Source organism: Rhinatrema bivittatum, unplaced genomic scaffold, assembly GCF_901001135.1.
Source record: "Rhinatrema bivittatum unplaced genomic scaffold, aRhiBiv1.1, whole genome shotgun sequence".
Classification (NCBI taxonomy): Eukaryota; Metazoa; Chordata; class Amphibia; order Gymnophiona; family Rhinatrematidae; genus Rhinatrema; species Rhinatrema bivittatum.
In genome coordinates, this window is record NW_021820700.1 from 118,920 (window position 1) to 146,766 (window position 27,847).

The 27,847-nt window shown below is 44.1% G+C and overlaps 1 protein-coding gene across 1 annotated transcript; it reads right to left on the minus strand.

The window, feature by feature from the left end:
* On the minus strand, positions 1-27,847 carry LOC115081970 (matrix metalloproteinase-21-like). Its single transcript, XM_029586207.1, has 6 exons — positions 27,250-27,847; positions 26,588-26,727; positions 13,696-13,837; positions 11,660-11,917; positions 5,615-5,787; positions 1-303 (listed from the first exon to the last, which is right to left on the minus strand). Exons 1-6 carry the CDS (start codon positions 27,845-27,847, stop codon positions 1-3), a joined length of 1,614 nt encoding a protein of 537 aa, XP_029442067.1.

Genomic DNA, 27,847 nt, shown 5'->3' on the forward strand with positions numbered 1-27,847 from the left:
TCAATCCATGGCCAATGTGCTGGGATGAACATCACAAATATCAAACCATTGTTCTGCTACCTTCTTCTTAGGCAAAAGGCCATTGCATGGCAGACTTGGGTTAATCAGCTGGTCTCTAGCATCGACAATTTTCCAGAAGAAGATTCCTTTAAAGAAGAAGATGGCCTGATGGGTGTAAGAGTAGTAGACAGCATGCACATTTCCAACTGGGTGATCCCCTGGGACAACTGGTGGAAAGACATCCACAATCCTCTTGGGATAGCCACCCACTCTTTGGTGGTTGTTTATATTAAACGCAGTCACCTGTGGAGACACAGACAATATGATTTTCACTCAAATGCTTGCTTGATGTATAATACAGTAACATTTTTGTGTTTTCGAGGACACTTTGTAAGTTGTGCTACATTTTATTAAACCAGCATGGCAATGATACTGAGATGTTGCAGCTGAGGTTTTTGAGGACTATATAGCCCCCCCCCCACCTGTATATGTCAAATTTGTGGTGCTTCTCCGGGAAGTTCTTTTTACTCCAAGTGCTGAAATTGTGGAACATTTTATTAGCAGTGGTAAATCAATTAATTCATAAGATGGACCAGTTTTTAGAAGATAAAGATATTGGTGAGTACGATGATATAGCTATGAGCTTCGGAAACATTAGAGAATATGCTAATTCAGCAATTCTGATCAAGTCACCATATTTAAAAAGGAGGAAGTAATTTTTTTTATCACTGCTGCAGAGTATCAGGAACTTGAATTGGTGAGTACAGCCATCAGAGGCAGGATATTAAGCAATAGAGCAGATTTCAGCCTGGTTCAATATAAATCCATGTTGATGGCCCATAGGGGCTCTACTAAGAAGACTATTCAATCAGTGTAGGTAGAGGAAAGCGTATCTCCTATTTGTGGGTTGCAGCAGTGGTTGCTGCCTGCCTCTTAGTTGGGTTTTGGAGGAAGCAGGAGTACTTCTGTTTAGTTCCTGTTTCTTTTCCTTCTTTGGTTTGGAGGAACATATTTTTCCATTTTTGTATTTAATGAAAGAAGTTCTCAACCCACCCTTCCTGCAGTTTTGGATTTGGTTGACTGGTCTTGTTCTATTGGATTTTTCTGAACTTCTCCTACTGAGAGATTCAATTACCCACCAGAAGTTTGGAAGGAGGCATGGACTGCTATCCTCTGCGCAGGAAGAGGAGAAGAATAGTAAAGGAGAAGAGAAGTCCATATCAGCATGGCTGTTAGTTGACAAGTTATCCAGCTAAGGTTAGCCGGATAATTTGTTCTGAATAATCAGTGGGATAAACGTCTAGCTGAATACACTTGCTTAAAGCATAAAAAAAACCTAACCAGCTATTTTTGCATATAGCAGTTTGGGTTTTTAAGTTATTCAACCTTGATGGCCAGATATCTTGCTACTTATTCAGATTTCTTCAAAAGATATCCAGGTAAGTAGCACTGTATCTCAAAAAAAAACCCCTAAATGTTAAGCTCACCGTCCATGGCAGCCCCGCGGTGCGGTCCTCTCACCTCTCTGCACAAGCTTCAGGCTCCAGCTCCTCATCGCTGGCGGCAGTGGGCCGCCAGTCTCAACCTCGGACTCCCGCCAGCACCTCCAGCCCTGCTCCGCTTCCCTGGACCTCCAGCCAGGATGCCTCCACTCCTTGGGCCTCTCCGCTGGCCTCGCAGAGAGACGCTGCCGGCAGCGCCACATATCAGTAAATGATTTAAAGGGCCCGCGGTGGGAACCTGGCCGCGGACCCGGATGCTGATGTCAGATCCTTCAGCATATAAATATTCAGGCCAAGCTCCTCAGCATCGCCTTTGCAACAGGTCTCCTTGGTCTCCTGTTCCTGGTCTCCGAGTGCTCATTGCTGCAGTACTTGTTTGTTCGTGTTCCTGATTCTCCAAGCTCCCGGTTTCTGGTTCCTGTTCCGCTGTTCATCTTGTCTTGTGTTTGATTGACTTTCTGGATTTGACCACTGCTTTGCCTGACTTCGCCTGCCTGCTTTCTCCAAGCCTGAGCACTGCTATGTCTGACCTCACTGCCTTCTCCAAGCCTGACCTTTGCTACGTCTGACCACGCTGCCTTCTCCAAGCCTGACCTCTGCTACGTCTGACCTCGCTGCCTTCTCCAAGCCTGACCTCTGCTATGTCTGATCATGCTTGCCTTCTCCGTGCCTTGATCATTGCTACGTCTGACCATGCCTGCCTTCTCCGTGCCTTGACCATTGCTACGTCTGACCATGCCTCCCTTCTCCATGCCTTGACATTGCTATGGCTAACCATGCTTGTTTTCTCCATGCCTTGAACTTTGCTATGTACGACTTCACCTCAGACTCCCTTGAATCCAGAGTTCCACTTTGCTTGCTACACCTTCCAAGTGCCGCCCGCTTCTACTCAAGTTTAACAGTGACGCCTCTGTCCCTATCCTCTGGACACAGACTATTAAGGCTTCGGCCTTCCTTTGCTCAGGCACCTTCAATATCCTCCTGTTCCTTGGTGCTTGGGTTTCTGTTCTGCATCCTGTCCAGGATAAGATCACGCCACCTGCTGGCTGCTGTCTCTGGGCTGAACCAGCCACTACTGATACCCAACCTCGAGGCCCGCCTAAGTCCTGCCGGCCCCAGCACCCAAAGGCTCAAACCTAGGGGAGCATGGGTTAGTATAGGTGAAGCTCCAGTGGCCTTCAGCTTCAGCCCACTCTGCCTGCTGACAGTGGGGACCCATAAGCCCTCGCCTATGGGTTGCGTCAACCCAACCTCAGCCCAAGGATCCACCTCCTACGCAGGTCTGAATATATAGCCTGCAGGTGGATGTATTGATAGGGGTGGGGGGGGCCACCAGAAAGATATTTATTTTAATGAACAGGAGAAGGGGAGCCAATCTGGGTGCCTCTGCATTGCTTTTAGTATTTAGGGTGGGTTGGGGTTTTGGGGGGAGCCAGAAGATATTTTGTTAGGGATGATGGGGATTGGCTCACAGGCTCTTTTATATCTTTACATTTGTTTTTGGTTATAAACAATGCTATTTACCAGGATTTGTTTTGAAGATATCCGAGTAAACAGTAAATTATCCGGCCTTGTGTGGTAAAATAACTTAGGGGCAGATTTTAAAAGATGCGTGCGCGTGCGTTCATATGCTCACGGTTCCCAGCACACGCATGTTATAAAGTCAGGTGGCTGCGCGCACATGTACGCCAGATTTTACAATCTATGTGCACATGTGCAGGTGGCGCACACAAGGGGGGGGTGAACTTTTGCAAATTATGCACGGTGACGCAATTGGGCCTTCCCCAGTTCCCTCCCAGTCCACTCCAATTAAAGGAGGGGACTGGGAGAGAACTTCTTACCCCCCCTAGCTAAACTCCCTCCATCTTTCCCTCTCCTCCCCACCTCCTAAACCCTACCTATCCTTTTTTGTTTGCTTGTTTTTCAACTTACTTCAAGGCCAGAGCTGAAGTAAGTTGCGCGCGCCAGCCAGCTGCCAGCACACAAGTCACCAGGACAGCATACAATGGCGCTGTCCCGGCCCCGCCCCATGCCCCACCCAGACTCCAGCCCCAGCCCGCCCCTTTGAAGAGGCCCAGCACTTGTGCACGTGCCGGGGTTTAGGCGCATGGCCGGGCCTGTTTGAAAATGTGCGCAGCACGCGCAAGGCCCAGCCACATGCGTTAAAACCGGGTTTTATGTGCACAGGCCTTTTAAAATTTGGCCGTTAATATTTACCCAGATATCTTCAAAAAAGATCTGGTTAACTTAGCCAGATATATATGACATTCAGCCAGGTTAGCCAGATAATTCAACCCCTCCCCGAACGCCCCTGGAACACTCCTTTTTTATCCAGCTAAATTATATCCAATGTCATTATCCGGCTATAATTTAGCCAGATAAGTGGTTGAATATGCCAGATTTGCCATTTAAATAGATACATTTTGAGTTATCCGCCTAAATGGCTTTTGAATATGGACCTCAGAGTTTCTCCCCCACCGGTGTAGATCCATTTAAGACATCCAAAGGCTGTTCAGAAAAATAGATGTACTGGTATCCTCCAGGTACAACAAAGAATAAAAGGAACCAGAGGAGTTTGATACTTAACTACCAATATATTTTATCAGAGGTATTGTAAATAGGGCTGTGCATTTGTTTTTAACAACTGCCAAAAATGCAACGAATGAGAAGTTTCAAATTCATAGCACTTAAAAAATAAAAGGGCCCCTGGTGGCTCTGGCTGGGCCATCCTGGCATTGAGATCTAACCCTGGGGCCTAGAAGACTGAAGCCTAGACCCTGGCCGGGCCTGGAACTGATGCCTAGACTTGGCCAGGCCCAATTTTGAGGCCTATGCCTGGGTCCTCCCCCTCTGTAAAGTTGCCAGGGCTGGGAAGCACTTACCCCACTTAAAGCCGTACATCAAAATGACGTTGAAATGATGTCACTTTGGCACCATCATCCAGGCGGACAGTGCTATTTTTAAAGCACTAAGACCCAGCAGGAGTGACTGGGCCTCACTCTTGCCCATTTCCAGTGGATCTGGGAAGGGGGTAAGTGGGAGCTCCCCAAACCTAGCACTTTTACAGAGGGGTGGGGGCCCTGGCCCTGACTTTGGCCCTGATCTAGGTCTCAGTGCCAGGCCCTGGCCCTGGGTTAGGCCTTGGCAGCAGGAAGGCCCAGCCATTGCCGCCAGAGGCCCTTTTTTTTTTTTTTTTTTTTTTTTTAATCAGTTTGTGGTGTTTTTTGTTTTGCTTTGGTGGTGGGGGGGGGGTATGTTTAATATTTTCATATTGGTTTGGCAAATAAACTGAACTGAAAAAAAATCATTAAATGAATCGAATTAAAACAAAACAAAAAACAAAAAAAGTCTGAACCTAACATTTTGAAGCTGTCAATTGGGAATTGAATTTGATCCTGCATCCTACCAGTACAGACATCTCTGAGGAGGAAGCTTTAAAACTGATCCCTAAGTTGGCAGGGACTCTGGCTGGGAAGTACATTATGGAAGGAACTGCAGAGTCACAGATTTACCTTCAGTAATGTTGTGCTATGGACTGTGTGAAGAAAAAGGGCTTGTAAACAGTATTCTGCTCCACTTCACAATAATCCGTCAATAACTTTATGCTGGACTGTTGGGATTGAGTCCAGTGTGATTTTTACTACTTTTTGTAGGCTGTGAAAGACAAATTCCTACAGCCTAGAAGAGAATTCTTCACCCTTGTGGGGAATCCTGGAAAACCTGGGACTAATGGATTGTAAGGGAAGTGAAGATAGAGCCCTAGGATTTACTGTAGACTCCTAAAGAGGATTTCTCCTGGGGTTACACAAGGTTCTCCCCAAGATCTGCTGTGAAAATCCATTAGATTCTTTTTCCATGTATCTTGGAGCTCCAATACACAGAAATTCATTGCATATCCATTGATCTGCAGAAATATGTTCCATCGTTTTTTTTACATCCATGTCCAATTTCCATCGATTTGCTGCAGATTTTACTAGCAGTGTGTTTCTCTCTTCAAAAGAGGTTTGCTGAACTAATCCTATGTGCATGAAGGCTTTCTGAAGATTACAAATTTCTATAACTAAGGTTCGCACCTTCCTGCAAGGGACCATGAAAAATGTGCGCAATCTCACCAGCTGGTCTTCGAAGAAATAGATACATTGGTCGCGTCTGTCAAAGAAAGCTGCATCGATGGGCCCAGAAATTCCAGGAAAAGCTTGTGAAATCTGCTTGGGATAGCTGCAGCCCTGTGAATCTTCTGAGAGCACTCGGTCATTCTCATTGTCATATCTCCAGTACTGGGTTCCTAAAGAAAAAAGGGATTGTTCCATAATGGAAGAGTTCATGTTGCAGAGCCCACTAGATTGTCCAATGCATGTCAACTAAAGTAAAATAAAAGAAAGTTATCACAAAATCCAAACCTTAAAAAAATTAAAACCGCTTCTATACCAATCCGATTTCAGAATGTTTTTGCAACTACTCATCTTTGCTAAAATTGATTATTGTAACCCACTCTTGCTTGGTTTACCCACCTCCACCATTCGTCCATTACAAATCCTACAATGCATTGCAGCTAGAATCCTGACAGGCACCAAAAAGCATGACCATATTACTCCAGTCTTTATATCTCTGCATTGGTTACAGTTAACTATCGAAAGCAATATAAACTTTTATGCATCCTACACAAAGGGGCAGATTTTAAAAGCCCTACGTGCGTAAATCCAGCTGGATTTACAAGCGTAGAGGGGTTACATGCGCTGAGCCTATTTTGCATAGGCCCGGCGACGCACGCAAGCCCCGGGACTCGTATATGTCCGGGGCTTGAAAAAAGGGGCGGGGAGTGGGCGGTCCGGGACGGGGCGTGGCCAGAGGCCTCCGAAGGGCCACTAGGCCAGGGGATCGCGTGCCGGCACTTGGCCGGCGCGCTCAACATACGCCTGCCCAGATGCAGGCACAACTTGCATAATAAAGGTTAGGGGGGGTTTAGGTAGGGCTGGGGGGCAGGTTAGGTAGGGAAAGGGAGGGGAAGGTGGGGGGCGGAGGGAATAGGGAAAGCCATCGGGGCTCCCCTAGGGCTCGGTGCGCTCAAGGCACACGTGTGCACCCCCTTGTGTGCGCCGACCATGGATTTTATAACATGCGCGTGCATGTTATAAAATTGGGCGTAGATTTATGCGCGCCGGGTTGCGCGCACAAATCTACGCCCGCGCGTAGGTATTAAAATCTGGCCCAAAGTTATATATGGAGAACAAACTGATTGACTCATTGCAGCAATTCGACTTCACGCTCCACAACGCAATCTTCGCTCAGCCAATAAAGGTTTTCTGTTCATCCCTTCTGTATAATCTGCTCACCTATGTCTAGTAAGAGAACGTGCACTATCTTTGGCAGGCCCGATAATTTGGAACTCATTACCCACAGAATTATGTTTCCAACCTGATTTAAAATTTTTTAGAAAGGAGGTAAAAGCATGGTTATTTTCGAAGGCCTATCAGAATGCAACATTATTTTTATTCCTTGATTCAATCTTCCTTTTTAATGATAATTCAGGATTGATGACTTTCTATCTGTGTGTTTTTATTCACCTTTTAGACTTTATTTTGCTTTATTTATATTATTTTATTGTCAGTTTCAATTTTAGGACAGTGACGACAAGGAGAATCGGATGATAGCAAGCCCTTTATTAAAATGCCCGACTCTGGCCGAGTTTTGCTCCCTTGCACAGAGCTGCCTCAGGGGCAACTTGGTCGCAGATGAATTCTTGACTAGCTGAGAGACGGCTCGTTTGTTTGCATTTGCTATTTATGGAACATTCTTTCACTCCAACGTCGGTATCACGTAACAATGTTATGTTGATAAGAGAAAGCCTATTAGTCTGAAAAAGAATTCATCTGCGACCAAGTTGCCCCTGAGGCAGCTCTGTGCAAGGGAGCAAAACTCGGCCAGAGTCGGGCATTTTAATAAAGGGCTTGCTATCATCCGATTCTCCTTGTCGTCACTGTCACTTAGTTTCAATTTTAGGCCATTGCTTTTTATTTTTGTCTCTTAATTTTTTTATATATTTACTGTATTGTATTATTTTCCTTTTATTTTATGCTTAAATTATGTAAACCATTGTGATGTTTCATGAACAATGGTATATAAAAATCATTAAATAAATAAATAAGCTGGTTCCTGTCTGGGTAACATGATGCCATACATATGACTACCCAAATAAATAAATTCACTCCAATCCAACATACCAAATAAGTCTCACACCGTAATAAATTTGATGATATCAACAGACAAACATATCATACAACATGTTGAGCTGTGACCCTCATATAAGCTGAAACGCTGACTGCACTCATTGATGGAGTGTTTAGTCTTTCTCCATATGTCTTTGTGTTTAATCATAGGCACACAATTCCCCAAAATTGTTTTCTTTTATTTTTTTTCTTTTCTTTTTACATGCATTTCAACAAATCACAAGAATTTTTTGAACAGTAAACATGAAATGTACATGCAATATAAAACAATAAGAAAAACAAGAATAGAGGAAAAAGGAAATCTGTACATTTCTCATCTAAAAAGGAAACGTGGGGAGATCAAAGAAAAAGCAATAAACAATGAAAAATAATATTAGGAAATAAGAGAGAATGAACGCCAGCTTATACTTTTAGCCGATCTTGAGTGATTTTAAGTGTGTGAGTCTAGAAATGTCCAAAGTTGTGACATTCGTAAAAAAAATGTTTGGCATTAAGGTATTTAATACGACATTTACAGGAATACAACAAAATGAATTTGGCTCCCCTTGATAATACCTCAGAGTGCATTGAAATAAATCTTTTCCTGCGGAGTTGAGTTACTCTAATAACATCAGGGTAAAGCCATAATTTCTGTTCATAGAATAACAACGTCGTATTATGGAAGAAAAATCTAAGGACAGTACTTCTATCAGACAAGAAAGCAAAAGAGACCAACAAAGTTCCTCTATTGGAAACCTCTATCTCGTGTGATGATTCAAGTATTTCAGTAATGTTTAAAGAAGGATCTTTTGGGAGACTTCCAACAGGATCTTCTTCTGGTTTAGGTAAAAAATAAGCCTTTGCTATTACTGGAATTGCTGCAGCTGGAATTTTAAGAACATAAGAAATATAATTCTTGAACAAATTAGAAGGAGAAATGAATTTTATAACAGGAAAATTAAAAATCCTCAGGTCATGACTCCTCAAAGAATTTTCAATATTTTCCAGTTTCTTGGAAGAAATCTGATCCAATTGAACAAGAGCATGTTGAACTTTCTCAACTGAAGCCAGCCGAGTATCCAACACCTCCAATTTAGTACCATGTGAAGAAATCAAATTAGCATTTGGCAGAATGTGGTGATTAGTTTCTAATGTAGCTTTGGTTAAAGAAGAAATGGAATTTTCAAGAGAAATAAGAGCATTCCACAGTACTTCTAGGGTAATCTCGTGTGTGGGGGGTTAACAAGTCCCGTATTCAAAATCAAGACGTTCGAGGCTGCACCACCTCCACTCAATGCAATGTCCTCACGCAAGTCTCCTGGTGGAGCCGATGTCATGTCCATAGCTGGGAGAACAGCCACTTCTGTTGATTCCAGAGCAGGGCTCTCCCTTCCAACAGTGCCCAAAATCACCTTAGAATTCAAATGATGTAATTTCTCAGCAGAAGCTGTCACAGGGCATTCCAAATTTGGGTCTACCCGACTCACCTCCAGGGAAGTCAGTAAGCGATCCGAGGTCGCAAGCAGGCCACAGTAAAGAGGAGGGGAAGGCGTGATCAGCGCTCTGGGGCTTAAGGATATTTCTATGGTTGGTGGGACGGTGTTCGCTCAGCCTCGTTCACCACAGCAACCAAGACACCTGGATTCATTTGTGGCGTAGCTGGGAAAAAAAACCTCAATCCGGGGCTGATGAAAATCAAGCAAGGAGGAACTTGTAATGTTGCCCAATAGCTTGGCCTTCTACTTCGTATGAGGCATTTTGATAAGAAATCAGTGCAAGAAGTCAAAACTTTGGGGAGGAGAGGTTTCACAGCGTTCCTCACTCTGCGGCCATCTCTTACCCCACCATTGTTTTCAAAAACGTTTTTGAGACTTTTAAGTTTTAAGTAAAACACTTATCTCAAACTGGAAAGTTCCAGTCTACTCCAAACCAGCCTAACACTGCTCCAGTGTTTCACTATTATAAACACTGCTTAGATGTGACCGCCAGCATCTCAGTGTTCTGAGACAATTCCAAACAATGGTGTGGCATTGGGTGACCTATGATTAAACACAAAGACACATGCAGAAAGACTTTAGACACTCCATCAATGAATGTAGTCAACGTCTCAGCTTATATGAAGGTCACAATTCAACATATTGTATGAGATTTTATCTGTTGATATAAGCAAATTTATTACAGCATGAGACTTACTCAGTTTGTTGTATTGGGGTGAATTTATTTGTTCACCGAGAAGGTGTGATTATTTAAATATATATGACTATAGCATTTCTAGCATTATATTGCCACTGGAACTGCTTTCAAAGCAGACATGCTGTAGAAATCAGATCATTCTAGAAAGACAGTCTGAAAGTAAAACAGAAACAAATCCTACTTGTCACTAGGTGCACTTAATTTTATCAGGAAGGGAAGCAGTGACAGTAATATTTACAGATCAGCTGGATACCAGGGAAAGAAAAAAATGGGCATTTTGTATAGCTTATTTTCTAGAGCTATTTTATATTCTGAAATTCTGTATAAAATCAAAGGCATTGTAAGCCAATACTTTTCTTAGTCTCCATGCACTGTAAATTTCCCAATTCACCAAAATACACCATCTACAAGACTAACAAAAGTGACATTTTATCTTTATTTCATGTGGCTTATTACACGGTTAACAAAAGGACAAAGAAAAGAAAAATTAAGGAAAGAAGGGTTTGATATTTCCTTATTATGTTTGTGTATAGAGTGGTTCTTAATCCTTTTCTTCTCCCCGTCCTCCATTTCTTTCTTAATCTTTCTTTTCTTTGTCCTTTTGTTAACTTTATGGCTACGACAGCTCTTTATGGTCTGCCCAGGACTTAATGAAACAGGGGTGTTTTAAAGGCTCAATCTGAAACCAGTTTCTTTCCCATATGTAATAATAATAAGTGTGGCTTATTTATATGCTGCCCTGCTCGGGGTGTATCACAGGAAATATGCAACATAATGTAAGTAATACATAAATCTATGGAAAATACATTAATAGTAACAAAGTTAAACAATAATAAACAGAAGCCAAGATAAGATTTAGCCATAACCTGACAAGAAAGGTTTAGAGATTGCACACATTTATGTAAGGTGTGACCCCCAAGAGTAGTGCGGGATTGGATGTCTAACTCTTCCCTTACCTACTAACAGGCCGATACAGTACAGCACGCTCCGGCGGAGCGCACTGTTAACCCACATTTGGACGCGCGGTTTCCCTTACCCCTTATTCAGTAAGGGGTAATAGCACGTCGAAAATGCATGTTGATGGCCCTATTAGTTATTCCCGCGCGATTCAGTAAGTAAAATGTGCAGCCAAGCCGCACCTGGAAAGTGCACACCTTCCAACTTAATATTATGGCGATATTAAGTCAAAGGTCCCAAAAGTTTAAAAAAAAATGTAAATCGGCCCGTGGCTCGCGGGTTGAAAACCAGACGCTCAATTTTGTCAGTGTCCAGTTTCCGAACCCGTGGCTGTCAGCGGGTTTGAGAACCAACGCCGGCAAAATTAAGCGTTAGCTGTCAAACTCACTGACAGCCGCCTCTTTTTACCGCGGGCCCTCATTTGCATGCGGGCCGATACTAAATCGCGCGCACAGGAGAGTTGCCTGTGCACGTGCCGAGAGAGCAGGCGCTTGCCCGCTCTCCAGCGACTTTTACTGTATTGGCCCGTAAGTCTTCCTATTCTCTCGGGTTACATAAGAATATAAGAAGTTGCCAAACTGGATCAAACTGAGGTTCCATCCAGTCCAGCATCCTGTTTCCAACAGTGGCCAAACCAGGTTTCAAGTACCTGACAAGTACCCAAACATTAAATACATCCCATGCTACTAATGTTAGTAATAGCAGTTCATCCTAATTCAAGCTTCAGAGCCCTTTTTGATTGTTACATACAATTGAAGTGCTCAAGGATGGGATCCTGAGTAGGCAAATACTGATAAATACCTTTGAAGAAATAGATTGCATCCCTTGACCATGTCCAAATGTGCAAAAAGGCATCAATGCCATCTGAAGGAAGACCATGCCAGCCTGCAGAAATTGCAAGAGGATCCCCATAGCGAGTCCTGTTGTGGCGATTTTCGTACATCCAGTACCAGTCCTTTCGGAAAAAGTAGGTGTTAAAACGTGCAACCAGTTGTCCTTGTTGATTTCTTTCCTTTCTAATCCAGTCAAAGACAGTGTCAAAGGGGCCTTCACAAACACCTATAAAACATAGGAACAGCTAGATGTACATTCCCCCACTTAAAAGATTTATTATTATTATTTATTGATTTATATTCTGCTTTTTCAGGCACTTCAAAACAGATTACATTCAGGTACTGTAGATGTTGCTCTAGCTTTTAATAACCAGACTAACAGAATGGATAGGTGTTTTAAGAGATGAATGGTGTTCTTTAGCAATACAGGGTTTGATTTTCGAAGGCCCGCGTGGGCGTCCATGTGCGCATGGTTCCCCATACGCGCATATGGTCGCAGCTATCTTATAACATGCACGCGTTGTCGTGCATGTGCTATAAAATATGATTCCTGCGCGCACATGCAGACCAGATTTAATATCTGCGTGCGCTAGTGCGGGCGGGTGGCCTCTCGCGCGTGCAAGGGGGGATTTTGTAAAGTACACATGGTGATGCGATTGGGCCTTTGCCCAGTCCCCACCCAGTCAGCTCCAATTAAGGAATGGACTGGGAGGGAACTTTTCTATACCCCTATCTACCCTTCCTCCCTTTTCCCCTCTCCTCCCTGTTCCCAAACCCATACCTAGCTACTCAAATTTTTTGTGTTTTTCACATGATTGCTCCTTTGGAGCAGAAGTAAGTTTGGTGCGCCGGCCCATTGCTGGCTCACATGGTTGGCCCATGTCACACTCTTCTTGTCCAGACCCGCCCTCGGCCTGCCCCTTTTCATTGGCTCAGTACTTCTGCGCGTATCTGGCCCAGCGCGCGCACAGTCCAGCCACGCACATAGCCTCCGGATTTTATGTGCGCAATGCTTGGAAAATTAGGGGGACAGTATGTAGACCATTTGACTACTGCAGCTATAGAAACATCATCAAGTGCCATCTTTGATGTGAAGGTTGGCATCTACTATGCGTCAGCTCTCCCTGTGCTCAGTTTTCCTCTTTCTTTTATCCTTTTTTCCAGATTGTGAACATTTTTTTATGTCATTGCCATTGACTGCTCTCTGTTTTCCTTTATCTCTTTTGCCCTCTGTCGTGCCCTCCAGTACTAAATTAGCTAATTTCATTTGCCACCTGAACCTCTGCATTCATGACCAGCAAATCACATTATCCTTTTGACCATATCTTACACCAGAATTCATCTCCTGCAACCATATCGTTAAAATCTAATTCGCCATATGCAGCACAAACCCCTTGAGTTTAATGCATTTCAAGAAAAGATATCAAAATGATTCCTAACTAGATGGTATCTACCTCACTATTCACAAATGTTTCTTTTCTATGACCAGGATTTACATTCTCACTGAACTATTTCAATTTATATATACGTACAGATGCAAGAGTAATACCAGAAAATATTACTTCATGCAGAGTGTGGTGGATGCATAGAACAGAGCTCCAGTGAAAGTGGAGGGAAACACAATAACAGAATTTAGGGAAGTCTGGAATAAGCATGAATGATCCTTAGCTGCAAAGAAGTGACAGGAAAGACAGATCAACTAGAGTCTGTGGCATTGCAATTAGGAAGTAATTTGTTATCCTAACCTGCAGTCATAGTCTATGTTTCTTTGGTATATTAACACCTATTCTCTTTATCCTTCAAAATGTCTCATCTCTACTTCTTGCTTTCCTTGGTAAGAGAAGAGTAGTATCCTTTCAAACAGTGTTCTACTCTACAGTGTGTGATGTCTTTTGAGTTTTAACACACTCTTGTGATTCAGCACTGGCATGCCACCGAAGGCAAAGACAAAGAGGCACTGAGCACCAAGACATACAATCAAGAAGCTGATGACTGGAAACTCACCGTAGAGCTGTTGAATGGCCTTCCTGTCTTGGATGTCCAGTTCTATACTATTTCCCATTATGCTGTAGTTGGGGTTCATCACAGATCCAAGTCTGTAAATGTGGGGTAACCCCAAAACATGACCTATTTCATGGACAGCCACCTGGTGAAAATAAATATCATCTATTAACTAAGGGGTCTATTCAGTAAGTCATGATATTTTATCATGAAAGGGCGACATATCATGGGGGGGGGCATTCCTATAATATTTGGTCCCGTCCCCCCCCACACCTGAAAATATCACAGCAGTATTTCCACAATATTTTTATACATGGGAAAATTCCATGAGAAAAAATATTGCAGAAAGACGAGACATAGTCCACGATGGCATCCACCTTCATCTGAGGCCACCATAGTCTTAAAGGGCTGTGTGAAGAAGTGGCCCTAATTTCCCTCCTTAACCTGTGCAGGACAAGGCAACTATCCTTGTCTACCTTATTTCCCACAATGGGAGAGAGCCATGTGGGTGGGACCCTGCTGGGAGGGGAATAAGTATGTGAGCCCAGCTGGGATCAGGAGGCCCCCACATCTCCAGAAGCAAGATCTCCTGTCCCTCTCTGGTGAAGGCATTGTGAGTGCACTGACCTGATAAGGGAGTCTATTATTGTATGTAAGCTGGAAGTGTCAAATAAAGCTGAAAGTACATAAGAACATAAGAAATGCCATACTGGGTCAGACCAAGGGTCTATCAAGCCCAGCATCCTGTTTCCAACAATGGCCAATCCAAGTCACAATTACCTGGAAAGTACCCAAACATAAGCTACTGTTGCTTATTAATTACCATCATAGCAGTTGATGGATTTTTCCTCTAGGAAATTATCCAAACCTTTTTTAAACCCAGTTACACTAACTGCTGTAACCACATCCTCTGGCAATGAATTCCAGAGCTTAACTATGCACTGAGTGAAAAATAATTTTCTTCGATTTCATGGAGTGCCCCCTGGTCCTTCTATTATCTGAGAGAGTAAATAACTGATTTACATTAACTTGTTCAAGTCCTTTCATGATTTTGTATACTTCTATCATATCCCCCTCAGTCGTTTCTTCTAACTGAACAGCCCTGACAACTTTAGCCTTTCCTTATAAGGCAGCCATTCCATGCCCCTTATCATCACTTTCTCCAGTGCAACTATATCCTTTTTGAGATGCGGTGACCAGAATTGCACACACTATTCAAAGTGCGATCTCATCATGGAACGATACAGAGGCATTATGACATCCTCCATTTTATTTGCCATTCCATTCCTAATAATTCCTAACATTCTATTTTCTTTTTTTGATCGCCACAGCACAATGAGCCAACGATTTCAATGTATTATCCACTAAGATGCTTAGATCTCTTTCCTGGATGGTAACTCCTAAGATAGATCCTAACACTCTGGGGTAGATTTTCAAACCGCGCGATTTGGCGTACTTTTGCTGGCGCATCAGTCGCAAGCAAAAGTACGCGGGATTTTAGTAGATACGTGCGTAGCCGCGCGTATCCGCTAAAATCCTGGATTGGCGCACGCAAGGCTATCAATTCCGTATAGCCGGCGCGCGCCGAGCCGCGCAGCCTACCCCCGTTCCCTCCGAGGCCGCTCCGAAATCGGAGCGGCCTCGGAGGGAACTTTCTTTTGCCCTCCGCTCACCTTCCCCTCCCTTCCCCTACCTAACCCACCCGCCCGGCCCTGTCTAAACCCCCCCCTTACCTTTGTCGGGGGATTTACGCCTCCCGGAGGGAGGGGATTTACGTCTCCCGGAGGGAGACGTAATCCCCGCGCGCCAGCGGGCCGCTAGCGTGCCGGGACGCGACCTGGGGGCGGGTCCGGAGGGCGCGGCCACGCCCCCGGACCGCCCGGGCTGTAGCCACGCCCCCGGGCCCGCCCCCGGAACGCTCCCGACACGCCCCGAAAACGCCGCGCGGTTCGGGCCCGCCCCCGACACGCCCCCTCAGAAAACCCCGGGACTTACGCGAGTCCCGGGGCTCTGCGCGCGCCGGTAGGCCTATGTAAAATAGGCTCACCGGCGCACAGGGCCCTGCTCGCCTAAATCCGCCCGGATTTGGGCGGATTTAGGCGAGCAGGGCTCTTAAAATCCGCCCCAGTGTATCTACAGAAAGGGTTATTTTTCCCTATATGCATCACCTTGCACTTGTCCACATTAATTTCATCTGCCATTTGGAAGCCCAGTCTCACAAGGTCCTCCTGTAATTCATCACAATCCACTTGAGATTTAACTATTCTGCATAATTTTGTGTTGTCCACAAATTTGATCATCTCACTCGTCGTACCCCTTTCTAGATCATTTATAAATATATTAAAAAGCACCGGTCCAAGTACAGATCCCTGAGGCACTTCACTGTTTACCTTTTTTCCACTATGAAAACTGACCATTTAATCCTACTCTGTTTCCTGTCTTTTAACCAGCTTGCAATCTACAAAAGGACATTGCCTCCTATCCCATGACTCTTTAGTTTTCTTAGAAGCCTCTCATGTGAGAATTTGTCGAACACATTCTGAAAATCCAAATACACCACATGTACTGGTTCACCTTTGTCCACATGCTTATTCACCCCCTTCAAAAAAAATATAGGAGATTTTGTGAGGCAAGACTTCCCTTGGATAAATCCATCAAACAATGTCTATCTAAATTTTTTATAACAGTTTCCTGTTATGGTTGGGTGATACCACCTGCAGGGTTGACTCAGGACAGGAGAATGGGAGCAAAAGCAGAATATCTGGTAAGGCTGGTTAGTGTCTCTGGAGCCGGGTGCAGGATGGTAAGAGTCTCTGGTGCTGGCTGAGAAGGAATCTCTAGTCCTGGCTGAGAAGAGCCTCTGGTGCTGAGTGAGTGGGGGTAAGGGTGAACTTCAGGAAACACTGGAACAGCATGAGGGTAGGTGTGGCTGTGAGTGCAGGTAAGCATGGTCTGTATACAGGAACTGAGTGCAGGTATGGGTGGAATCAGGACAGCGTGCAGGTAAGCGTGAGACTGAATGTAGGTAAGTGTGAGCTGGATTAGAGAACCAGGGAGAGCAGGACAGATACTGACTGGATTAGACAAACCAAGACAAGACTACATTGAGCAGGAACCACAAAGGCCGAAGGCAGCGAGGCAAGGAAGCAAGGGGAAGGAGGACAGCAGCAGGAAGGGATTCAGGAACAGAGAACAACGAAGCAGGCAAGGCAGAAGGCTACAGGACAAGAAGAGCAGAGGCCCAAGGCCAGGGAGCAAGAAAGGTAAGCGAGAAGCCCGGAGGCGCACAAGATAAGTAACAGGAGGCTAAAGCAGGGAGCCCAAGGGAACTCGATGCTGAAGCACCGAGGCATGGGCTAGACGGGGTTAAGTAGTGAGTTCAGGACATGGAGCAGACTGGGCCAGCCAGGGGAGCTTGCTCATGAGGGGCCTCTGTTGGTTAGGAGGCTGCACAGCAGTCATAGTCGTAACATTTCCACAATTTTTCTCAGCACTGGTCAGGCTCACCGGTCTACAGTTTCCTGGATCACCCATGGATCCCTTTTTAAATATAGGGATTACACTGGCCATCTTCCAATCTTCAGGTACATTATATGATTTTAATGATAGGTTACAAATTAATTGAAATAGGTCTTAAATTTCATTTTTTAGTTTTTTCAGAACCCTGGGTGTATACCATCTGGTCCAGGTCATTTACTACTCTTCAGTTTGTCAGTCAGGCCTACCACATCTTCCAGGTTCACCATGATTTGGTTCAGTTCATCTGAATCATCATCCATGAAAACCTTCTCTAGAATGGGTATTTCTCCAAAATCTTCTTCAGTAAACACCAAAGCAAAGAAATTGTTTAATCTTTCCAAGAAGGCCTTATCTTCTCTTAGTGCCCCATTAAACCCTTGATTGACCAATGATTCAACTGACTTCCTCGCAGGCTTTATGCTTCAGATATATTTTTAAAAGTTTTTAATGTGAGTTTTTGCCTCTACGGCCAACATCTTTTCAAATTCTCTCTTAGCCTGTTTTACATTTAACTTGCCAGTGCTTATGCTTTATCCTATTTTCTTCTGATGGATCCTTCTTCCAATTTTTGAATGAAGATCTTTTCCCTAAAATAGCCTCTTTCACCTCACCTTTTAACCATGCCGGTAATCATTTTGCCTTCCTTCCACCTTTCTTAATGCATGGAATACATCAGATCTGTGCTTCTAGGATGGTATTTTTTAACAATGTCTACTAAGCCTGTTGCAAACCTTTTACCTTTGTAGCTGCACCTTTCAGTTTAGCGCTAGAGCTGTGGATTTACTTACTGTCCCCCTTCCAGTCATTAATTCAAATTTGATCATATTATGATCACTATTGCCAAACGGCCCCACCAGCTTTACCTCTCTCATCAAATCCTGCGCTCCACTGAGAATTAGATTTAAAATTGCTCCCTTTCTTGTTGCTTCTTGAACCTATTGCTCCATAAAACTGTCATTTATTCCATCCAGGAACGTTATCTCTCTAGCATGTCCTGATGTTACATTTACAGTGAACTACAGTTGAAATCTCCCATTATTACTGCACTACCAGTTTGGTTAGCTTCCCTAATTTCTCTTAGCATTTCACTGTCCATCTCACCATCTTGGTCAGGTGGAAGGTAGTATACTCCTATCACTATAGTCTTCCCCGACACACAAGGGATTTCTACTAGGGATGTGAATCGTTTTTTGACGATTTAAAATATCGTCCGATATATTTAAAATCGTCAAAAATCGTTAGGGCCACGATACAATACCAATTCCCCCGATTTATCGTCAAAAAATCGTAAATCGGGGGAAGGGGGAGGGCAGGAAAACCGGCACACTAAAACACCCTAAAACCCACCCCCGACCCTTTAAATTAAATCCCCCACCCTCCCGAACCCCCCCCCCCAAATGCCTTAACTTACCTGGGGGTCCAGCGGCACACTAAAACACGGCACACTAAAACCCCCTAAAACCCACCCCGACCCTTTAAATTAAATCCCCCCCCCGAACCCCCCCCCAAATGCCTTAAATTACCTGGGGGTCCGTAGCAGCGGTCCATAGCTTAAATTACCTCCGTAGCGGCGGTCCGTAGCTAAATCGGGGGAAGGGGGAGAGCAGGAAAACCGGCACACTAAATCGTGTAGTCTTCAGCCGGCGCCATTTTGCAAAATGGCGGCGGCCATAGACCAAAACGATTCGACGAAGGAGGTCGTTCCGGACCCCCGCTGGACTTTTGGCAAGTCTTGTGGGGGTCAGGAGGCCCCCCCAAGCTGGCCAAAAGTTCCTGGGGGTCCAGCGGGGGTCAAGGAGCGATTTCCTGCCGCGAATCGTTTTCCGTACGGAAAATGGCGCCGGCAGGAGATCGACTGCAGGAGGTCGTTCAGGAAATCGCTCCTTGACCCCCGCTGGACCCCCAGGAACTTTTGGCCAGCTTGGGGGGGGCCTCCTGACCCCCACAAGACTTGCCAAAAGTCCAGCGGGGGTCCGGAATGACCTCCTTCGTCGAATCGTTTTGGTCTATGGCCGCCGCCATTTTGCAGCGGCCATTTTGCAAAATGGCGCCGGCTGAAGACTACACGATTTAGTGTGCCGGTTTTCCTGCTCTCCCCCTTCCCCCGATTTAGCTACGGACCGCCGCTACGGAGGTAATTTAAGCTATGGACCGCCGCTACGGACCCCCAGGTAATTTAAGGCATTTGGGGGGGGGATTTAATTTAAAGGGTCGGGGTGGGTTTTAGGGGGGTTTTAGTTGCCGTGTTTTAGTGTGCCGCTGGACCCCCAGGTAATTTAAGGCATTTGGGGGGGGGGTTCGGGAGGGTGGGGGATTTAATTTAAAGGGTCGGGGGTGGGTTTTAGGGGGTTTTAGTGTGCCGGCTCACGATTTTAACGATTTTCACGATACTTTACACACCCAAACGGCAACAATACGATTCCCTCCCCTCCCAGCCGAAATCGATCGTTAAGACGATCGAGGACACGATTCACATCTCTAATTTCTACCCATAAAGATTCAATTGTGCATTTAGTCTCATGCAGGATCTTTATCTTGCTGGACTCTATGCCATCCCAAACATAAAGCGGCACCCCACCACCAAGATGCTCCTCTCTGTCATTGCAATATAATTTGTACCCCAGTATAGCACTAACGCATTGGTTATCTTCCTTCCACCATGTCTTTGAGATGTCAATTATGTGTATGTCATCATTCACTGATACACTCTAATTATCCCATCTTATTTCTTAGACTTCTGGCATTAGCATACAAACATTTCAAAGTTTGTTTTTTGTTTGTATTTACATACCGCTTTTCAGTTGACAAGGATAAATTGGAATCTTTTAGCTCAGGTGAGTTTTTAATTGTATACACTTGGACTATTTTTCTTATTATTGGAACCTCTCTGTTGGGATGCCCTAACTCTAATGCATCATTAGTATCCTTTGAAGATACCTCCCTCCGAACCATGCGCTGTTGAGCGACTGTCGGCTTTCCCCTTTGTTCTAGTTTAAAAGCTGCTCTATCTCCTTTTTAAAAGTTAGCATCAGGAGTCTGGTTCCACCCTGGTTAAGGTGGAGCCCATTCCTTTGAAAAGACTCCCCCTTCCCCAAAATCTATGTATTTATTTTATTTATTTAAAAATGTTTATATACCGCTTTTACGTCGGTCAAACTGTTTACAATTAAATAATATACATAATTAAAATAACATTAAATTAGTACATTATAAAAATATGTAAACATAGAAATGACCAAAGGTTCACCAGTTCCTTACAAAACTGAATCCCTCTTCCTTGCACCATCGTCTCATCCACACATTGAGACTCCGGAGCTCTGCCTGTTTCTGGTGACCTGCGCATGGAACAGGGAGCATTTCAGAGAATGCTACCCTGGAGCTTCTGGATTTCAGCTTTCTACCTAAGAGTAAATTTTTCTTCCAGAACTTCCCTCCCATATTTTCCTATGTCGTTGGTGCTCACATTTACCACAACAGCCTCCCCAGCACTGTCTAAAATCCTATCTAGATGACACGTGAGGTTCGCCACCTTCACACCAGGTAGACATGTTACCAGACAATCCTCATGCCCACCAGCCACCCAGCTTTCTACATTCCTAATAATTTATGACGGCTGACCTAACCCTTCCCTCCTGGGAAGTAGCCATGGGAGACACATCCTCTGTGTGAGAGAACAATGCACCATCCGGAGAGCAGGTCCTTGCTACAGGATCATTTCTTTCTGCACCAGGTTGATGCTCTCCGACCTTCTTCCTCCAAGGCCACACCAGGGCTGCCAGACTGGAGTTGGGACTTGGCTACTATGTCCCTGAAGGTCTCATCTATATACCTCTCTGTCTGCCTCAGCTCCTCCAGGTCTGCCACTCTAGCCTCCAGAGATCGGACTGGTTCTCTGAGAGACAGGAACTCTTTGCATTGGATGCACATGTACAACTGCTCACCGGTGGGTAAAAAATCATACATGTGACACTCGGTGCAAAAGACTGGAAGGCCCCCTTCTTACTACTGGACTGCTGCCTTCATCTTAAATTTGTTCAGTTCCTAGTTAAGTTTTAGGTTGCTATGGGAGAAGGAATGCATACAATTACGGACCTTTAAATGTATTAGGGCCTCATTTTCCAATATCGCATTGGTAACGCATTAGGGGGCGTTACCAATGCAAATGGGGCTTCTTTCGTGCAGTGGGGAAACATCACGTGCGGCGATGTTTTCGCCATGCGCAAAAACATTAGCGCAATTCATGATGTTTTCCCAGTGTGCGATGATTCTTTGCACTTGATTCATCACGGAGAGATGCTAGGTGGAGAGAACGTTGCCCAAATCTCCTCTTGGAGTGAGTTTCCTCACTCCGACGGCCAGCAAATCTTCACTAGAGACCACTGTTCTTTCCGTAGGTCTCATGTGGAATGCGAAAGTGGCCCCCAACCCCCGACGCTGATACCTAATCCCCACCCCGAGTTAGCTCTCTCTCTCTCTCTCTCTGGTTTGGGGAATTTCTGAGTTTAAGTTAAAAGGCTGATTTAATTAAAAAAATTTAAAGTATGAAAGTGATACCTGCCTATAAATTAAAGGATGAGCTAGGGGTGGGAGGTTGGGAAATACAAACACCTAAACTTCTGTTTGTTGCCTGCCTTTCTGACTACCTATTTAAAACAAAACACATGAACACACTAAATAATATGCCCCAATAGTTTACTTCTCCCCAATACTTTTAAGTTTTAAAAATTTCCTAGCAGTACTTACTGATTCTTTCCAGCCACCAGCAAGGTGAACCTCTCCTCTCAGTGCTCCCACTGAAAAGGCTAGAGTCAGTGATTGTCTATATCTCCCACCTGGAAATATTTACTCGGTATCCCATATATGGTGTCAGGTCAGAGATTTTTCCCTACGTAAGGCACAGTCTCCAAAAGTAAAGAGAAAAATGTTGTTGTGTTGGGCCTGCCAAACAAACAGTTTGAAAGCAAAGCAGTAGTGCTACTTGGGCATAGAGCACTGAAGAAGTAAAGCAGTGTGGCTCAAAGAAGAGCAAACATGAAAAAAAGGTTTTTTTTTTCTTTAAAGCAGAGAGTGGGAGATTAAGTAAGATACAAGTAAGGAGATGAGCTCAGCTTGTTGTGAGTCAGGGGAATTAATTAAGTATTATTAGTAAGTTAGTGCTGGAAAAGCAGGGGGGTTATTTCTTTTTTTTACCTTTCACAGAATAAAAAGGAGAAGGAAACAGTTGTACAGAGAGACTGTGTTTGGATGGGGTGAGGTCTCTGAAAAGAGAAGATAAGCTGCCAGAGTGCTGAAACAAGGCGTGGCATTCCAGAAGCAAGTATGAATGAACAAGCATTTCTTGCACTGGGGCAAAGCCTCCTGGAAAGACAGAGGGAAGTGCAAAACTATGTTAGGAGAAGCCAGATTGCCTGGACATCTTCTTTGAAAGAATGCAAAGCAAAAGCACTGCTCTTAAGTGCCAATATATCAAAAGTACAGTCAGAACTTGGTGCAATGCAGGTGAACACAGTTACAGAGGATTATAAAAGCAGCAATGATGCTGAAGATGGTAAAAAGCTTGTGGGTGGTGTGACAAAAAACCTGACATGGAACCAGGGAGTACACCACTGGAACAGGTGGCAGAAGAGAAGCCTGACTTACAAAAAGAAAAGAAGAGTTGGCTGATGATACAGGCTGTGAGTGTGACTGAGCCATATGGGTGGGACCCTGCTGGGAAGGGAATAAGTATGTGAGCTTAGCTGGGATCAGGAGGCCCTCATGTCTCCAGGAGCAGAAGTTCCTATCCTTCTCTGGGGAGGGTATTATTTGTACATTGGCCTGGAGTAAGGCAGTCTACTATTGTGTATAAGCTGGATGTGTTAAATAAAGCTGAAAGTATATGAAGAAAGGCTGGAATTAGTGAGTGTTTGTGTCTCCAGCATGGGAAGATTTACTCAGTATCCCAAAAGCTGGCAGCAGCACAAAATGCACCCCCTAATCCATAATAGTGTAAAATATCCCCTGGGGGGTCCTGCCCAACCCCGTCGCTGCCTGTCAAGGCAGCCCGTAGGAAAAAAGAAAAAAAGGCTCCAGGTGCCATGTGGTGATGCCCCCACCCCCTTCCCAAATCCCACCAGTTCAAACACCCTCAGGTTCTCCCTCTCTCATAGCATCCAACCCCCTGCCCACTTACATTAGATGATAAGTGGCCCTCAACCTCCCCTTAGATGTCTAATGGGCCCCCTCCCTGGTGTCTAATGAGCTCCCCCCCTCCCCTGTGCCTCCTTACGTTTACAAAGTACCCTGGTGGTCCAGAGACAGCCTGGAGCACCCCCTAGGCCTCAGGCTGGTCAACGCCATATTTCAAAGGCTGAACCTAGCCAGAAAAACAAGCTGAATGTTGACCTATAGAACATTATATTTTTTGTGAAAATGCAGATGACCCAGGCTGGTCCTCATTTAAGTTTTTTCACCAAATGAATTTGAAACCAGTTTATAACTGAAAACTATACTGTCTTAAAATATTTTAGAATATATTTACAACTGGTTTGGTATTTCAATGTGGGGACAAAAGAATCGAGGCCTATCTCTTCTACACAATCTTATCATTCAAAACATCATCAATTGACTTGGCTCAAAAACAATATGAGACATTTTTATATCTAGACATTTACACGGAAACCTCATAATAAATGAAGCTCCCAGCTGAAGGCTTCATCAGCAAGAATTGTATTTTTTTCTGCATAATTTGGCTACAAGAGGAAAAATCCTAACCTTCATCTTTAAAACTGGTTCTTCCGATGCTTGCAAAACACCTTAAGCAACTAATCTCTATCTAGATCTAATGCCATTGAAACAATTAAGGTCACTAGCACTGAAGTTTATTATCTGATGTATCCTAAAAGGCTGTAAGTTAAGGCTGTCATCAAAAACTGGAGACAGCTCAGCCCGAGTTTCCTCTGTTTCTTTCTTTTTATAAAACAGAAGATAATATACCCTTGAAATGGGAAACCTTGAGGACCTCCATCAAATACTGCTTAAACATTTCTAAAGTGGAAAGCTTGTATTTTAGGAAAATATTTGAAGTGCTAATTGCAATGTTTAATCAATTTATCTTTACAGAGTGCAAGAAAATATTGTCCTCAGCAATGGCATCCATTACTACCCCAATTTTTCTGTTTTAGTTTCAACTACTTCTGGTTATGCCTCTCTCCTGTAATTAAACTTGATGTTGATTTACTTTGCTTTACAAATATTGAGTATTAATAGCTATTAAGAAAATGTATGCTGTCAGGACTGACAGCATAAAACCCAAGATCACCTTCCAGGTCTCTTCTAAGTGAACTCAGAGGGTTCTTCAAGCTGGAAGTCTCTCTGTACCGACCCTGCCTTCGAGAGTGCCCAGGGGTACCTGGTGATCTGAGGTAATCCCTCTGGAAGATGATCCTGCTCACTCCTGCCTCTGCGACCACTTTCAACTCAATATGTGCTTATCCGAGCCATCGAGTCAGGATCGGGGTTATCATCCATCCACATCACAAGTGAGATAATCCTCCACCCAGTCCATCAGGGGTCCTCTCAATTCAGTTCTGAGCATGAGCAACACGCTTTGGTCTCAGGGAGGCAAAGACAAAATTTCACCTCCTGAATTTCCCAATATCCACTCCTCAGGATACAACAAAGACATCATCTTGACCAACCGCTGAAGAAGGCACAGGGACCACAGGGTATGTTCTAGCTCTTCTCTTGTTCCCACCCATTGAGTATGCCAAAAAATAAAAGTAAATCCCTGTTGGGGCTCAAAAATGAAAATGGTCAAACAGGTGATCTAGTGGATCTAGCTCAGAGGCTAGGGCTGGACAGGGAAAGTTCCACCAAACCTCCTTCTCTCCTGTGATCCCTCTAACTACTCCCCAACTTCTTACACAATTGACAGCAGCCTCTGTTGAACCCATGTCTTAGGAAAAGGAAGATCTCACTCCAAATGCTATCTTCAAACAAAACATTTTATTTTGCCACTCTGGAGATACCAGCAGTCAGGTTAAACTCACAAAAAGAATCACTGATTTCTCAGGGTACATAGGTTTCTCACAACATAAGTAGCAGCAACGACAACAACCGAAAAACCACACTTCCTCCAAGAATCCTTTTCAGAATATTAGCTCCTTTCTTTCCTTCCCCTTCTGCGTAGGATCCAACTGTTAGTCCATCCTTCTCAAAAGAGATAGTATTCAGTACTCCCAAATCTCCTTCCATCTTCTTCCCTGGTCAGAGGCTGGACTATCATACACTTGGAAGCCCATGGTTCCTCCCAGGTTGCCAGTGGCACTGCCCAGGAGTCCATTCTACATCTCCTGGAGCCATGGGCCTGCAGGAGTGCAGCCAGGGGCTGCAAAGAAGGATAGAGACGCCCCCACCCTGACTTCCCTTTAGCTTGAAGGACCAACTTCTAGGCACATTTCTGCCCTAAGCAGTAATCGACACCTCGTATTGCCCACATTCACACTCTCTTCTAGAGGTCCTCCCACAAAAAGTCACTTAAAGAAATATACCATTCCCTTAATACACCTCTGTCATAATGCCACTCATTCCCAAAAGTAGAGGCCACAGACAAGCCCCTCGGAACTTCTCCAAAGGCTGATTTCAATTGACCAGGCCCTGGTTTAGGCCCCCTGACTGCCACATTAAGAAGGAAACATAAAGGAAAACCCTCAGCAAAGGAGACATGCTTCACTGCACGCCACCTCCTTAAAGGCTTCATCTTGGAACACCCGCTGTCTCTCCAACTGAATACATTTCTTGATTGTCCTTCAGGTTTACATTCCCTTCACCAGGTCAAAAAAAAAGCACCCAAATTTTGTTTTGACCTAGTAAAACTCACAAAAACAGGTCAAGAAATGAATTTTGTTCATAAAAAAAAAGTATCAGGTTATATATTTCATGCTTATGGAAGACTGATTTCCTAATTAGTTTGATCAGAAAACAATCAGTTTGAAAGCTTTGAGATGTTTAAATTCAGATACCACAGAGAGTTAATTGTAGCATTTTACAGTATGTAAACATGATATTTTAACTTTTATTTTTCTCTGTACAGTACTGACTGTGCATTTAGGTGTGGATACAGAATTGCAAATCACAAACCATACATACAGATTTCTAAAATTCTTACATCAAACTGCTACATCACAGGTGACTGTGATAATAATGGCAAACATTATATGGCATGGGTGCCATTTGGTAATAAAGCATATTACATTTGCCACCTTGTTTACCAGCCTTAATAGGATCCCATTATTTTAAGGAGTGAACTTCCTGAGTGCCAGGAAAATTACAGGGGCACTCTAGGTAGATGTGTTCCCCATCCCTTCATCCTACACACGATCAAAAGCAACAATACCTTGAGTAAACTGACTCCCTGCTGGGCGTTTGTCGTAGTGAAGTGTTCGTCATCATCAAAGTGGATGTCTCCATGCTGCCATGCATGGGCTACCTCTTGGCCTTCTCCATCAAAAACTTGGGAACACCCAAAATGACGACCTGCTTTCGAACAAGAAATACACTCAGAAGTTCAAGAGATGCAAGAAATAGATTCGCCTTATAAACAGGACTACTGGTTTGTCTGCTATCATGGTTATCTCTCAGTCTGAGTACAGTAATGTGCACTCTGATGTTAATAATATAGTGAACAGGTGGCACCAAGTGGCAAGGGAGAAGCTAAGCTAATTACAGCAACTATTGTAGAGTTAAGCTTTTTAAAAATATTCTCTGTGGACTTCCTTTTAAATTATTTTCTAGCTTTTTGATATAAACATGTTTTTGGATAATCCCTCTTCAGAAGTGATTGAACACTGGTGGGGAAAATATTGCAACATCACAATATCGGATATCTTAACGATAAGTCACTGGTGTAAATTTTGTCACTGCAAATTAATTTTAAATTAATGTTTGAAACTACCATAGTTAGCCAATGACTTATTTTACTTTTATTTTTACCACTGACCTGCCTGCCACAGGTCCAGGTTGGCAAAGTCCATTATTTATATCATCAATGTGCTATACCTGTGCCAAAGCCAAGCTTGATATCAGCATCTAACAGAGAATCTCTGGATCCTTCTTCAAAGTCTATGGGAGCCACTTCACTCCACAGCCGGAAGGCCAGCCTGAGCGTTACCCTCTGCTCTTCCTTCGTCAGGTGGGAACTGTACCCCTCCTGCATCAGGATCCACTTCAGCCTCTTCTTGGCAAGAGCCATCCCTAAAACACTCCCAGAAGCCAACTCTGTTTGCCTGGCTCTCTTGTACCTGCTGAACAGGGCCAATAAGTGCCTCTTCTTTCTGGCGTTCGGAGATAAAGCACGCTTTAATCTTCCTGTCTTGTCGGCTTGTCCTGAGTCCGTTTCATTAATTGTGTTAATGTTAAGATCTGATGCGGTGCGGTAAAGTCCGGGTGATGGATCAGACCCATGGGCAGTTTGATCAGGAGTCCCAGGCTTTGGCTTATTCCTATTCTGTGGAGGAAGTCTATCTAGTTCCTCTGCGGTGGTCAGAACGTTAGCTTCTTGGAATAGATTTGGAGATTTAATATACTCAGGAGGGCTGCTAGGTTGGTCCAGGCCAAGGGTTTTTAACAGAATATCTTCTTGTACACGATCTATCAT

Bases quoted from the DNA above. Each gene is read 5' to 3' on its own strand.
- LOC115081970 (XM_029586207.1), bottom strand. From the start codon at position 27,847: ATGATAGATCGTGTACAAGAAGATATTCTGTTAAAAACCCTTGGCCTG. The intron at 26,728-27,249 runs GTATAGCACATT...GTTCGAAAGCAG, and splicing joins CAAGCTTGGCTTTGGCACAG to GTCGTCATTTTGGGTGTTCC. The intron at 304-5,614 runs GTGAGATTGCGC...GTGTCTCCACAG, and splicing joins ATTTCTTCGAAGACCAGCTG to GTGACTGCGTTTAATATAAA.